This window comes from Lepidochelys olivacea (assembly GCF_965140295.1).
Source record: "Lepidochelys olivacea isolate rLepOli2 genome assembly, chromosome: 3".
Lineage (NCBI taxonomy): Eukaryota > Metazoa > Chordata > Testudines > Cheloniidae > Lepidochelys > Lepidochelys olivacea.
The window spans coordinates 140,805,957-140,820,336 of NC_140413.1; the positions used below are offsets into that span (position 1 = coordinate 140,805,957).

Consider the following 14,380-nt stretch of genomic DNA (forward strand, 5'->3'; position numbering starts at 1 on the left):
CATTTTTTGAGCATGATACACTTGAATACAGGTGTAGAAGCAGGAATGCTAGGTGAAATGTTATGGTCTGTGTCATGCAAGTAGTCAGACTCAATGATAACAATGGTCCCTCTTTTGGCTTTAAAAATCTATGAGTATTAAAGTCACTCTGTAAAACATGATTGATATGCATCAGTCATAATAATGATTCACTGACAAAACAGCAGAAGCATTTCTGATGAAGGTGTTCACTTAATATTTTTTCCAATACCCAAAATAGTTCAAAATAACCAAACCTGACTAAAGGGCAAAACTGGTTCAATCACAGGCTCTGTCAACATTTGGTAATCGATATCGCCAACGTATATTGGAAGTATACTCCAATAGTATCTCCAAAGTATATTGTTTCAGACAAAAAGATTTACTTACTGATAAGTATTTTCAGTGTACAAGAACACTGTAGTACTTAAACAATAGTTTTTGACTTGTGTTTCTAAAGGTAATAGACATTAAAAATATGAAAAGTCACAGTGAAGGTAACCAAATAACATTAATTGTGCCCCAGAGCAACGCCCCCTCCCACCTTTCATTCATTGTTCTTTTAATACCTATTTTATAAAGATACATTTGTTTTTGGATCAAGGACTTATTCTAAGGGCTTTAGAGGTCCACATCCTAGACCACATCTCACATGTGGAGAAAATACTGCAGTTGGACTACTTTGCAGGCCACATTCACTCTGATATCAAGTGTTACTTTCCACTGGGGACCGAATGAGCAGACACTAAGAAATTCCAGGCTTTCTTTGTGCTGTTCTATTGCTATTGCTCCCAGGAGTGGCTCAGCTTTATGAAGATGTAAATTCAGCAGTATGTACATGCTCACCAGCATGAAACCACGTACATAACAACAGGTACCATAAGACTGAGCAATCTGGTCTGACTGCCGGTTCTGTCCAACATCACCCCTCTGAACATTAGTGACAAGGTGACAAGTCGCCTCGCAGAATTCGTTCCTTAAGGTGAAAGACATGCCACGGGTACCCTGTTTAACAATGTGTTTCAGCTGAGCCATTGTCCTAGCTCAAGGCACCCCATTTGGACAATTTCCCTAAGGAACCCGACATCACTGCCATTGGCAAGAACCAGCTTCAAACAAAGCCAATGCCTATCATGACAGATCCAACAGTGCAGACCCCTAGTTTTGATATCAGATGCCATCTTTGGATAAAACTCAATAGCTTCAGGTGTGGAATGATCAGATGTATTACAAATGATAATAAGTGAAGCTTATGTGACTCCTCCCTTTGTAACTACGGCCAGTTAGATGATGTAGCCCAAAACACTTGTTCAATGCTCCTCCCTCAGCTAACCAATGGTTAAGACACTTAGACTAACACACTTAATTTGACTGTCTATGTAGATAGTATACATATTGCAATTGCAACTTACTTAGTCATATGACATCCTCTTAAAAGGAGGTCTAAGACTGACAGGATACTTTGACTTTTCTAATACAGTTGTGAATCTTGCCAAAGATGCCTTTCCCAATCTCAAAACTAATCCAGTTTGCAAGCCATTGCAGTATGTTGAAACTAAACTTTATTAAGTTTTTAGGACAAGTTGCTTTTGACATAAGACATGACAAAAAAGAATTACATGAATTAAAAACCAAACATGATTAAAAACAGGTTTTCCTAAATTTCATCTGTCAAAAACAATATGTCCAAATCACCTTTAATTTGCATTAAAGTAGTATCTTCTAGCCACAGGCCATAGACGCAGATTTAAAGTGGAAATGGCCTTTTGAGGATTTTTGATGAGTAGGTGGGTGAATTTGAGTTTATAATGGAAAATAAACCTCAACTCTACAAGTCTACTGTATGTTCACAATTACTTACACACACAAACTACAATAAAAGAATATTAAGGATGCAAAGTGAAATACTCAAAAGTTGCGAAATGTCAGAATTAAGGTTGCCTGGGCAACCTTAATTTGCCTCATTGTGCATGTGAATTCACAGAATCACAGAAATGTAGGGGTGGAAGGAACCCAGATAGGTCATCTAGTCCAATCCATTGCACCAAGGCACGAGTAAGTATTATCTAGACAATTTCTTACAGGTATTTGTCTAACCGGTTTTTTAAAACCTCCAATGACAGAGATTCCTCAACTTCCTTAGGTTATTTGTTTCAGTGCTATCCCTACAGTAAGAACATTTTTCCTAATGTCTAACCTGAATCTTCCTTGCTGCAATTGAAGCCCATTACTTCTTGTCCTGTCCTCTGTGGTTAAGAAGAACAATTTATCACTCTCCTCTTTATAACAACCATTTATGTATCGAAGACTATTATGTCCCCCCTCAGTTTTCTCTTCTAGAGACTAAACCACCCCAATTTTTTTTCCCAATCTTTCCTCATAGACCTTTAACCATTCTTCTTACTCTTCTCTAGACTTTCTCCAATCTGTCAACATCTTTCCTGAAGTGTGGTGCTCAGAACTGGACACAATACACCAGCTGAGGCCAGTAGTGTGGAAGAATTACTTCTCATGTCTTGCTTACAACCCTCCTGCTAATACAGCTGAGAACGATGTTTGCTTTTTCTTGCAACAATATTACATAATACATTAAAAGTACAACTAAATATCATATTTAGTTTGTAATCCACTATAATCCCCAAATCCTTTTCTGCAGTACTCCTTCGTAGGCAGTCATTTCACATGTTATGTGTGTGCAACTGATTATTCCTCCCTAAACATGGTACTTTACATTTGTCCTTACTGAATTTCATCCTATTTAATTCAGACCATTTCTCCGGCTTATCAAGACCACTCTGAATTCTAATCCTGTCCTCCAAAGTGTTTGCAACCCGTGACAGCTTGTTATTGTCTGCGAACTTTATAAGTATACTCTCTATGTCATTATCTAAATCATTTATGAAGACATTGAATAGAACTGGACTCGACTAAGGACCCCACCCGATATGTCCTTCCACCTCAATTGTAAACCATTGTTAACTACTCTAAGTACGGTTTTCCAGCCAGTTGTGCACTCATCTTATATTCAGTTCATCTAGGCTATATTTCACTCTTTTGTTTATGAGAAGGTCATATCAGACAGTTTCAAAAGCCTTACTAAAGTCAAGATAGAAAAGAGTCTTTAATTACATGATCACATACTATTTCCCCCCTCCCCCCCCAAGACACCTGCTTCATTCAGCTCTACTGATGAATCACGGTAGCATAGTGAAGGAGGCAACTGACCATAAGTCTTTGCCTTATTTGTTGAAGAAATGTATTGAATGAGGCAGAAAAAGAAATGCTGGTCAATACAGCTACAGGATGAGGGTGAGGTTTAAAAATGTGCCAGAAACTTAATAGCCAGAGGCTAGTACAAAAGACGGAAAAAAGCTCTACAATAAGATCAACGGACAAAGTTTGGCACCATCACTACAAAACCCTTTGCTGCTAGGGAAAAAGAGGATGCTGGAATTCCTAGCAGTTGCTGTACTGAAACATTTCTTGGGGGCTTCACCTTTATTATTTCCAATTTCTGATTAACAAATCAGAAGCCCCAAGAAGAGATGAGTCTCTCTCTCTTCTCCCCATTCCTCAACAGTCTCCTGGTTGCTGGAATGTGTGAGGGTTTCCACTGCTACAGGCAACAGTTTCTGCAAAGGGGGGTTCTCTGCTATTCTGTCCTTCTAACAACCCCATGGCTGTTGAGAAATAGCGGTAAGGGATTCTGCAACTTTTCATTCTCCTAATTCATGAACAGCTGCAATGCCTGTCTCTTCTGTTAGTAGATTTCTCAGTAGTAACACAGAGAGACAGATATGACTCTGGTCAGTTTTGCGGCTTCTCAGGGAGTTCTGAACTACAGTGAAACTAATCAGATTCACCTCAATTTCATTCTGCTTGCCAAAGCTAACAGGAACAACTGTGCCACTGGAACAATTTGTTTAGAGAATCAGGGATCCAGCACAGAATTAGTTAACATTAAATAAGTTATATTTGTATTCATAAGGGCTAGAAACAATATTTTAAATGAAAGATCAAATTCTGCAAATGTTGATGGTTTAGGCCTTGTTCCAATTACTAAGGGAAGTGTCCGACTTCCCAACCACCAGTGAGCAAGTAGACTTTTCTAGATCCAAGAGAGTGAAGTGGATTATTTTCTGGTTTATATATCATCAGAATTGAAAGCTACATTCTACCTGCAGAAATTACTGGTGATGAAGCACAAGAAAGAAAGAAATCCCATCCTGGCTTTCAGATCCCAGCCTGAGTGTGCAATGCGGGCAGCTTTAAAACAAAACAAATCAACTTGTAAATGCAGCATATTTTATACAAAAATCAGAGCCAAAGATGGAAATCGCAATAAAGTTTTTACAGAGATGGCTTACAGTTTAGCTTGCAACACTGTCTGAAAATATTTTACTTACTATCAAGTAACTTCTAGATAAATATATTTTCTCTAATCTTTAAGTTATCTTTTCCAGCTTGATTATTTTGACAACATTTGGACAACATTTTGTGTATATTCTGCATCACTATTTTCCCACTTGTTAGTCAGTTTCCCCTGTTTCTGTGAGCCTTTCATCGAGCAACAAAGGAAAAAAACATTTTTAAAAACAGGGAAGTGCAACTGCATAAACATAAATAATGGTAGAAAAGCTCAAGAGCACCTGTTTTTAAACTCATTTTTTAATAGCAAACAAATTTCACGTTAATACCCTTTTGGATAAGATATGTTCTCCAACACTTAGGCACAATGAATACCTGGAAATTAGTCATGTGAAAACATGAGTGACAAAGTGGGCATGGTAGTATCTTTTACTGGACTAATTTGTGAAAAAGATGTGCTTTCAATCTCCACAGAGCTCTTCTTCAACCATGGGAAAATAGTTTTACTTAGTCATGAACTCTTAATTTTGTTTTTGCTCATATTAATGTTATAATTTTTGGCTCTGATTCTGCATACTGTTTTATATGGGCAAATCCTGAGCCAGCGCACAGTCCAATTCACTTGAATGGGACTCCATGGAGGTACCTGATCAGTGTAGTTGAATACTTTATGAATACCTATAATTTCACTGCAACTGAGAAGAGCCTGGTTAACTCACAAGTTTACCTATCACATCACCTTATGACAAAAGATCCGAAACAGGCATGTCATATCTTCAATTCATCTAAACCATAAACACTCCTCAACCTTCTCCCACTCCCCCTTAAATCCCTGCAGAATAGGTGGCCTGTTGTCAACTCATTTAAAAAATATTTAAGACAGTTGTTAGCTTATTGGATACTATCTCATGCTCTCAGATACCTTTCATTGAGAGTCAGCTTCCTAATGTCCATACACATACAGTACTACTACACTGAATGGCTGTGGTGTGTGCTTTATGCATTTGGCATTTCTCTGATTGGATTCAGAGACGCAACCGTAACCCCGCCTGATGCCAATGAATAGACTAGATTTACTGAATACTAAATGTACCAGAAGACAATTTTGAACAGAATCCCTCCTCCTTCCCCCAACCCTCACTGCAGAACCACTAGCATCCGGCTCCAAGCAGTGCATGGATGAGATCATGAAATAAAGCTCATCCATACAACTGTCATCTGCTTCTCAGTCGAGTCAGCTTCCTCTTCCACAGAATGCTTTATATTTGAAAAGCGCCATCAGCTTTGTGTTATATTAGTAACCCATTCATTTCCACTCCAACATATTCTTTCACAAAAGGCAAATTATTTTACCTTTTCCTGATAAACATTTGTAAGAACCCATGTCTATCAAATATTCGGGAAGTGCAGGTTTTGTTAACAATTAGAGAGAAACCTTATCAAAATACTCAAGATAGAGAGAAAGAAAGGGAGAGAGAAAGGAAGTAGACAAATAAGAGGGGAGATAATGGGTTTTCTCATTTCCCTTTCCACACACATTAAAGGAAGAGTTTCATTCTCCTAATGGGGGTGGTGGTGGTGTGGAGGGGCTACTAGACTCCAACTAGGGGGAGTTTTGAAACGGGGGAAGATTCAAAAATAAAAAGAACTCAATGAAACAACAAAATCCGTCAACGGGGGAGGAGAGATTTAAAAACAAAAAGACCCTGGCTATAAACAATAAGCCCACACTACAGGAGACTCGCCTTCCCAGGTGAGGGAGGACGGGAAGGGATGCCTCTGTCCGCGGGGGCAGCGGAATAGGGAAGGCTCCCCTCCCCCCCACCACGGGGCACATCTGTGTCGGGAAGGGGGAGGGAGAGGAAGAAAGCGATTTAGCGGCTCCATCTGCATCCAGCGTGGGCCGGCGGCTCGGGCTCGCCTGTGGGCAGCGCAGGCTGATGGGCGGAGAGCAGCAGGGAAAGGCGGCGGCGGCGGCGGCGGCCGCCGGGTGGGAACGGTGCAGAGCAGCCAGCAATCCAGGAGTCGCCGCTTGGAACAAGCCCCCCGGCGCAGGCGGCCAGCTCGGAGGCTGGGGCAGCGCCAGCCGCACGCCCCCCCGGCACGGCAAAGGGGGCGGCGGCGGCGGCCATGAAGGCGCACGGGGGAAGCGAGAGCACACCCCCCACCCCGCAGGGACGGACGATGCAGCCCCCCGGCGCCCCAGCTCAGGCCGGGAAGGGAATGGGGCAGGAGCATCATCACTTACCCCCCCGCGAAGGAGACTCGCTGGGCAGGGGTGTCCCTAGCGCCGCCGCTCACTGACCCGCCATCTCCTCGTCGCCAGGGGGCGGGACGCTCCGGGTCTGTCCGTCTCTGTCGGTCTCACGCTAGCAACCGCTCTAACGTTATTCCCTGGACATAGCGGCTAACGGCACAGAGCGGGGCGCGGGCACTGCGCAAGCGCCGCCCTATCACACACACACACACACAATGCGTGGGGGGGGAGGGGCGAACGGAGTCCGAGTCCCGACTCCGAGAATTACTGCGCAGGCGCCCAGGCGATTGAGGGCGCTCCAGCGAACTCTCAGTGCGCTTGCGCCACATCCAGACAATGGAGGCGCGAACTCCCCTCCGAAGCGGGCGCGCATTCCGCATACGCCCAGGGGCACAGCGTGAAGGAGGAAAACATGGACTCCCTCTTGCCTGAGATTACTGCGCGTGCGCTTCACCCAGGCACTGCGGGGAAAGAAGCAGATGTGCTAGAGCAGAACAGTTGCGCAGTGCGCAGGTGCGATCTGGCCGCATACAAAGGGAGAGAGCCGAACGCAGCAGCTCTCTTCTAGACTTGGGGAGGCTGTAGCCCGTAGGGACTATAACTCCCAGGGCTTAGAGGATGGCGCGTTGCATGCTGGGCGATGTAGTGTTTGGGATGACACAGCGTGTGCACGTGCCGCGTTACTGGGCGGAGCTCTGAAGGCGACTCGCTCAGCTGGGGGCCCAGAAGACCGTTTCCTAGTTGGTTAGCAACAGGCTCCCAAACTGCTTGAGGTCAGGAGGGTAGGTTGGTGCCGCATAGCCCTGTGGGAACTGTAGTTCTCCTAAGATCCCCTGGCCGTTGGGTGGGAGGGGATAGTGAACGATACGGAACTACGGCTCCCGAGCGCTGTTGGGGGAGGAGAGGAGGGTTCGGGACTCGGGAGCGGGAGGCTCGGGACGGCTCCTAACTCTCATGCTCCTCCGGGCTGCAGAGAAGGGGAGCCGCGGCTAGAGGCCAGGGCCTGAGCGGGCGTCGCCTCACGGTGTGCGACGTGGACCCTGCCCCTATGCGGGAGGCCCGGGAGGAGTCCGACCTGGAACGGTATCAGAGAAGCCTTCGAGGTGAGTAGGGTCCACGCGCCCGAGACGGCCACCGCCTCGCTGCCCCAGTCCCGCCCGCGCCGGCCCCGTCTCAGGGCCGCTCTCTGTGCTGTCGCTTGTCCCGCTGTGTGCAGCACTGAGCCAGCGGGGACCCTTCTCCTGGCAGTGTCCACTCCCCCGCCACCTCAATCAGTGCCTGCCGAGGCCCGCTGCCTCCCAGTGCTGCCTGCCCTCCACCACCTACCTGGCTGCCGGCAACATGGGCCCACTCCAGTGCGTGCTAGCTCTTTTCCTGCCATTGCCCCGCCACAGTGTGCTGCTTGGCTTCTTTGCCTGGGGCTGCACCACCTTCTCCACCTCTCTACTCCCCGTGTCTTCTAAACTTTGAACTACAGTCGGGTAGAATTACGGGAGCGGATACCCCTTACACTGTCTTAAGGATCCCAGCCAGCTGAATCAGGTGAAGCAGACTAAGATTTCCACTGTCCCTGGGCCCACTGCTTTCAGATCAAACTACAAACTCCCCACCACTGTAGGGCTGAGTCAGTGCCAGACTTCCACTACATCCACATACCCTCTAACTCGCTGGGGAAGAGGAGGGATAGCTCCAAATCAGCTGTTTTGTGCCTCCCTCCCTCCCCCCCCCCCTTTCTTTAACACTCTGGAAGCTCCAATAGCACCAACCCTCAGATCAAAACCACAGTTTACTGTAGATTCAGCTGTGCATTCTGTCTAACTCGCTAAGGGACTTGGACAACCGGAACATCTGTACTGTAGAGGAGTAGAGTTTTTGAGCAGTTCAATCTACAATACAATTAGGGTTGTTTTTTGGGGGGGAAAGCGAAGGTTTCAATTTTTTTCCTCCTAAAATGGGAAGTTTTGAAATTTGGAAAATTTCAACCCGCTCTAAATGTACATGTCACTGAAATGAAACCCTTAATGATATATCAGTTGCAACATGAGGCCCTATTGTATACACACACAGGTTTTACCACTTTAAGTAATTAAAGTGATGCAACTCTTCTAGTGCAGACACAGTGATGGCATAAAAGCACTAGCAGACAAATAGCCTATGTAGGTGCACAGAGGCCCATGCAGCTGAGAGGGCAGGGGTATGGTACTGCTGGATTGGTGGGGAGGGAGTGTGTGTGTGCTCCAGCACCTGAAATCCAGCCTGGAATGGCACCCTCCAGCACTTAGTGCACGGAGTCACAATGCCACTGAAATATGGCCCAGCTGCCCCTCTGTATAGATGGAGGGGCAGCTGGGCCAAATATCAGGGGCGTTGTGACCCCATGTGCCAGGTCACAATGCCAGTCCAATTTTGCCTGCACACCGACATTCCCTGGCCATGCAGCAGTGATTACCTTACACAGCTGGGACTTCAGCCAGCACTGGGGTCCTGCTCCTCCTGTCAAGTCCTCCTGCTGGATCCCATCAGCTCCTCTCTGGGCCCGAGAAAGATCTGAGCCAAGGAACAAGGCATGGTGTTGAGGGAGGCAGGGAGTCCTGTATGGAGGGATTGTGGTTGGGTCCCACTCTGCTTGCTATGCCTTCCTGCTGGAAACCACATAGCTCCTCTTGGTATGGGGGATAGACAGACAGCATCAAATTGGCGGGGAGGAATAAGGAGAGAGTGTGGAAGCTGTGGTCCCACCTGTAGGCGCATGGAGCTGGCTGCAGACGCTGACCCCTGCCCCTAGCAGCAGCAGCATCTAGGGTCTGGGGGTGCTGAAATGAATCCCTAGCAGCCTGGACAGCGGAGAGCTGTGGCACAGTGTGGAGAGGGAAAGCCTCTGCTGCTGCTGGGTCGGGTTGCTTGGTCCATGCATGCCAGGCTGCGATGGCAACTTCCTCTCTGGGTGCAGGGCTAGATATGGGAGACGGGGCAGGGTTGGATGTGGGGGACACAAGGGGGTTGGATTTGGAGACTCTTGTGACTGACTGAACAGTTGAATTGGCATGTTTGATGTGCATACAGACTTTAATGCGTGTAAGGGAGCCCAAAATAACCTTTCAATACAAATTAAGCACTGGGGTGAGGCAGCAGGGCCTGGAGATGATGGGGGTGAGGGGAAAAGCTGGGGAGGGCCTGTGGGGTCAGAGGTGATTCGGTATGTGCCAAAATACAAGTTCGCCCAGGGCACCATTTTCCTTAAGGCCAGCCTTGCACACTGCATTGATGTTTATGAAGTTGCCAAAGTGGTCAATCAGGCCTTTGAGCACTACAGAGAAATACTCCTTTCTGTTTATGAATTCTGAACCCTGTGAGCCTGTGACAAATAATAGACACATGACTCCCATCAATTGTCCTAGTGCAGTTTGGTAATCCCACGTGTCAAATGCTATCAATAATCTCCTGAGCATTACCAAGATTTATAAAATGGTGCAATGGTACCTTTCCAATGGCATAACCCTGTAATGCTTTGCAGGGATACACATGGTTGTAAGGCACTTCACCACCTCCTGCCTTTAGTGTGAGAAAGTCTTTTCTGAGCAAGCTTATTTTAGCTCACTGAAACCACCAGCCTCTGGCAACACAAGCACTACCTTCCAGGCTTCCATAGACTTTGCTGTCTCTGTGCGGGTTAGTGATAGAATATTAGGGATTCGAGGGTTGGTGTGTACCTATGTAGCGTCTACTGAACACTCACAGACAGGCCTACTGTTTCTAAAGGAACAGTACGCTGCAGCTTACTAATTATATTTTGGAACACAGCTCCTTTGAACACACAACACTTAGATAACTTATTCTTGTTTTCATTATAAATCTGTTATCCAGGAACAAAGATTCAAGTGATAATGAGTAAGAATATTGGAAACACAGTTACATATAAGACAATCATAAGTTTCTAGAGCCTTAATTTAACTAACAATTTATCCTACAGTATAAAGAAGCTTATCTCCCCCAAAGTTTCTTCCAGCATGTTCAACCAAGCCTGGTTGAGATCCCCCTTCTATGAAACAAACTCACTGTCCATTTACTTCCTAGGGGACAGGATGCTAGCCTGTCCTCTTCCCTCCCCTCCCCAAACAAACCTTTGATGTACACCCCAAGATAGGGTGGCCCTCTTCCTGTTAGTTTTCTTTTGAAGTCCCTGCCAGCTCTTCATTAGCATTTGATTTAGAATGCTAATGGTTGCCCATTGTGAACCAGAGAATATTCAATTTATATATAAACCAATAAATGTTCCTTGTCTGAAAGAAAATCTGCTTTTCACCTTCGCTTGTGACCTGTCTCTAGGCATAGACCTCAAGAACATAATTTTCAGTGTGTATATATAAACTTCTTATATACCATCTGTACATGCATTTCACAGTGATACTGATCACCAGTGTGACATACGCTTTTATTAGAGACCTCCCATGACACCCTTTGGTGAACTAGAATATAAATACAAGACCCAGAGGGTTCCTGTAATCCTTATGCTCTCTGCAAGTTGGCATCAAGAAAGCTACGTGCTTAGTAAGCACCAAGCCACTGCCATGTGTACAGAATGATTCAAATTGAAAGAGGCACACTTTTCTTATACGCATGCTATTAGTCTGGTTTGTGTACTGTGAGTTAAATAAACTGGATTGACTTGCTGTACTACACTTCTTCACCCCCTCCCCTGTGTAGACAAGCCCTAAGAGTGCCTTTGGGCTAAGCTAAACAGCACAAAGGCACTCTTAGTGAGGAATAAGTTTGTCCACACTGGGAGTTAGTGCTGAATAGCTGTTGTGCTTTGTATTTATATTCTAGTTTATTGTGCACTAACTTCCTTGTGTAGACGAGCCCTTAGACTAGGAATGCCTTGTCACAAAACCCATATTTAAGAGGAAGCATGTCCTTTCCAAATCCTCCAATTGACATTTGTCAAACATGTGACCTGTCCCTCCTTTCCTCATTAGCCTTGTCTTGCTTTTATCAAGTCCTTATGCTACTCACTGGTTTACCCTTGGCCATTATGCCTGCTGCACCTTTGACAAGGTTTTCAAAGTTCGGATATGCCTCGCTTTGTTTACATGGATTGCTTTTGCTAGCTTGCCTAAAAACATTACTGAAATCAACCATTTGGGAAGCAGTTGAAGCACGTTATACATATTCTTATTCAGTGTTTTGGCTCGGAAGATTAGTACATTATATCATATATTTTTTCATTCTATTAAGTGTTTTTATTCTGTTTTCTTTTTGAATAATTAAACTTTTACTTTTCTCACTCTTTTGATCTGGTATTAAATAGTTTCATGTAAAACTCACCCATCAGATATGGCAATTCAAACAACATGATAGTGAATTCAAACAGTTTGGTTATCAGAAGTTAAGAGCATGAGCTCAGTTAACTTCAGCTGAAAAATTAAGCAGTCTGTTTTCTGTTTTTTATGGTGTGAGAAGTAATAAAGATTATTTAGGAAACCTAAAAGTCCTTTCCAACGTGCTGCTCAAGAAAATAATTACAAAAAGAAGTGGTTTATCTTTTTTTTTTCTCTTCAGGTTACATACTAAAATAATAGTTAACTTTTTAAAATAAATGTCTGAAGTTCTGTTTTAATACAGACAAGAGGTAGGTAATCATTATTCTTATGAAGCTGCATATCTCACATTTCCAGTGATAAATAGGCAATCAGACAGTGCAAGTCCTAACTTGGTTGAATGGGTATTTTTGATCTTAGTTTTTTACTTTTCTAATGGCTTTAGATGTACCATTTGTTTGGCTGAAACAGTATTCTAGAAGTACATTATGTGCTATTTTGGCTGTTTACATGTGGTTGGAGTGAAGTTTGTATGTTTTTGCTCAGTAAATCTTTCTGTAGCTGTCTGTCAGTTGCTGGGTTTTTTGTTTTTTTTCCCCCCTGTTTTCAGTGAATGGGTTTAGATAGAAAAAGAGAATTTGTTTCCCTTATAGGCCAGTTACTTGTTGCACATGACTCACTTTCCTATGCTCCTGAATCTGCTATGATTATGGTTCCAGTGCCTCCAACCTTCTAACACAGTGCTACTCAAAGTGGTGGTCCACGGACTGGTGCCTGTCCATGAGCCATCAGCTGCCGGTTTGCACGCACATGGGGAAAAAAAAATTGCCGGTCCCCCACATCAGACAGCTTGAGAAGCACTGTTCTGACCAACTTTTTTCCTATTAGGACTCATGTGACATCTGTCTGTGTAAAGTGGGGCCCTCCTTTGTATTTATAGCCAATAACTGCCAGCAATTTTCCTGTAAAAAGCTATTCAGTCTAGGCCTTTTACCTCAGTTTTTATCATAGTAATATATACCCATTTAGTATGAACGTGGTTCTTATTTTCCCTCAAATTGTGTGCTTAGCAACTATTTCCTCTTAAATTATCACTTCCTCTGTCATTGTACTATTATCTTAAACTGTGTTCTATGTCTTTTGGGCAGCTCACCCTTTAACTTTGTCTTTATTGTGGTAAGTGATTCTTTTGCTTTGCATCTCCACTAGTCCTCAAAGAACACTTGTGGTATATCTGAGTTCATGAATGTGGTGGCTTCAGCGCCTCATTATAGAGGAGGGCCTTTAAGATTCTTGTTCAACATCTGAAAAACCTCTCTCTTGTTTAGGCATGGCAAACATTGCTCATTACTTTCTCTCTTTTTTCACTTCAACAGCTAATTGTTATCCCAGTAATTTTTTTTTATCAAAGTTGATCACCATACCCTTGAATTATAGTAAGCTCTTCAGCATCATATTTTGCTTCACAGGTTGCTGACTCCAACCTTTAACTTTCTTTTTTTATTAACAAGTTGAGAACATCAGTAAAATATCTCTACAGCACCAAATATTTTATTGTTTACACTGATGCAATAAAATTCCAATATTAAAAGGTGCCCAAGAATAATCGTTTTTATTAGGAGTACTTGTGGCACCTTAGAGACTAACACATTTATTTCCATCCGATGAAGTGAGCTGTAGCTCACGAAAGCTTATGCTCAAATAAATTTGTTAGTCTCTAAGGTGCCACAAGTACTGTTCTTTTTGCGAATACAGACTAACATGGCTGCTACTCTGAAACCGTTTTTATTAGGTTTACTCCAAATATCAAAAGTATAATCAATGTAGTATTCTGGAAAAGGAAACCTTAATACATTTTTTTTGAAGAATGGGAGACTTTAGTATGTTCTGTACTTGCACTTGCTAGGAAAAAATTACAAGGATAATCAAGCTTCACATCTCAGGGCATAAACTGATCGTTAGTTGGTGTGTGGGAAACCTTTTCTCCTATGTTGTTTAACTTTAAACTCCTTGCGGCTGGGCCCTGTCAATCTTATCTGTCTAAAGCTCTATGCATAGCTATGAAGATAAATAATTAAAATAATTCCAAAATTGCATGGTTGGTTGTATTATGGAGCAGGGAAAGTGTGTATTCACATGTGTGCACAGTGTGATTCTGATTAGGGTTTCTGGGTGTGACTCTCATTTAAATACTAAATAACATACTTTTCTCTGAGACATCCAGTGTTGGCTGCTGTCTGCAGTAAGATACTGGACTAGATGCACCATTTGTTTATCCCATTATGGCAGTTGCTCTGCAACTATGATATTTGATCGGTAGACAATGGTTGTGTTCCTTAAGGGGCAGCTGCATATTTTTTGTAATGTGCATTGTCATGTTTGGTAGCCTCTGTGCCATTTTCCGTCATTGTCAGAGCTG

At 43.8% G+C, this 14,380-nt stretch overlaps 2 protein-coding genes across 16 annotated transcripts in view; one reads left to right on the forward strand and one right to left on the reverse strand.

Annotated features, from left to right (window-relative positions):
• CEP170 (centrosomal protein 170) overlaps positions 1–6,871 on the reverse strand; it is a 183,483-nt gene extending 176,612 nt beyond the window's left edge. For 8 of the 11 annotated variants that reach the window (XM_084622204.1, XM_084622212.1, XM_084622208.1 and 5 more), the window contains exon 1: positions 6,635–6,870. The gene's annotated coding sequence lies outside the window, so the exon portion shown is untranslated. Of the gene's footprint in view, positions 1–6,634 lie in introns of all 11 variants that reach the window. The other 3 variants (XM_084622211.1, XM_084622207.1, XM_084622210.1) reach the window with 3 other exon arrangements.
• Positions 6,872–6,971: 100 nt separating this feature from the next.
• SDCCAG8 (SHH signaling and ciliogenesis regulator SDCCAG8) overlaps positions 6,972–14,380 on the forward strand; it is a 154,854-nt gene continuing 147,445 nt past the window's right edge. Inside the window, exons 1-2 of one of the 5 annotated variants that reach the window (XM_084622214.1) lie at positions 6,972–7,156; positions 7,617–7,746. In XM_084622214.1, the coding sequence (XP_084478340.1) occupies positions 7,692–7,746 (55 nt within the window). In that variant the 5' untranslated portion in view covers positions 6,972–7,156; positions 7,617–7,691. Of the gene's footprint in view, positions 7,157–7,405; positions 7,426–7,487; positions 7,747–14,380 lie in introns of those variants that run through there. The other 4 variants (XM_084622215.1, XM_084622218.1, XM_084622217.1 and 1 more) reach the window with 4 other exon arrangements.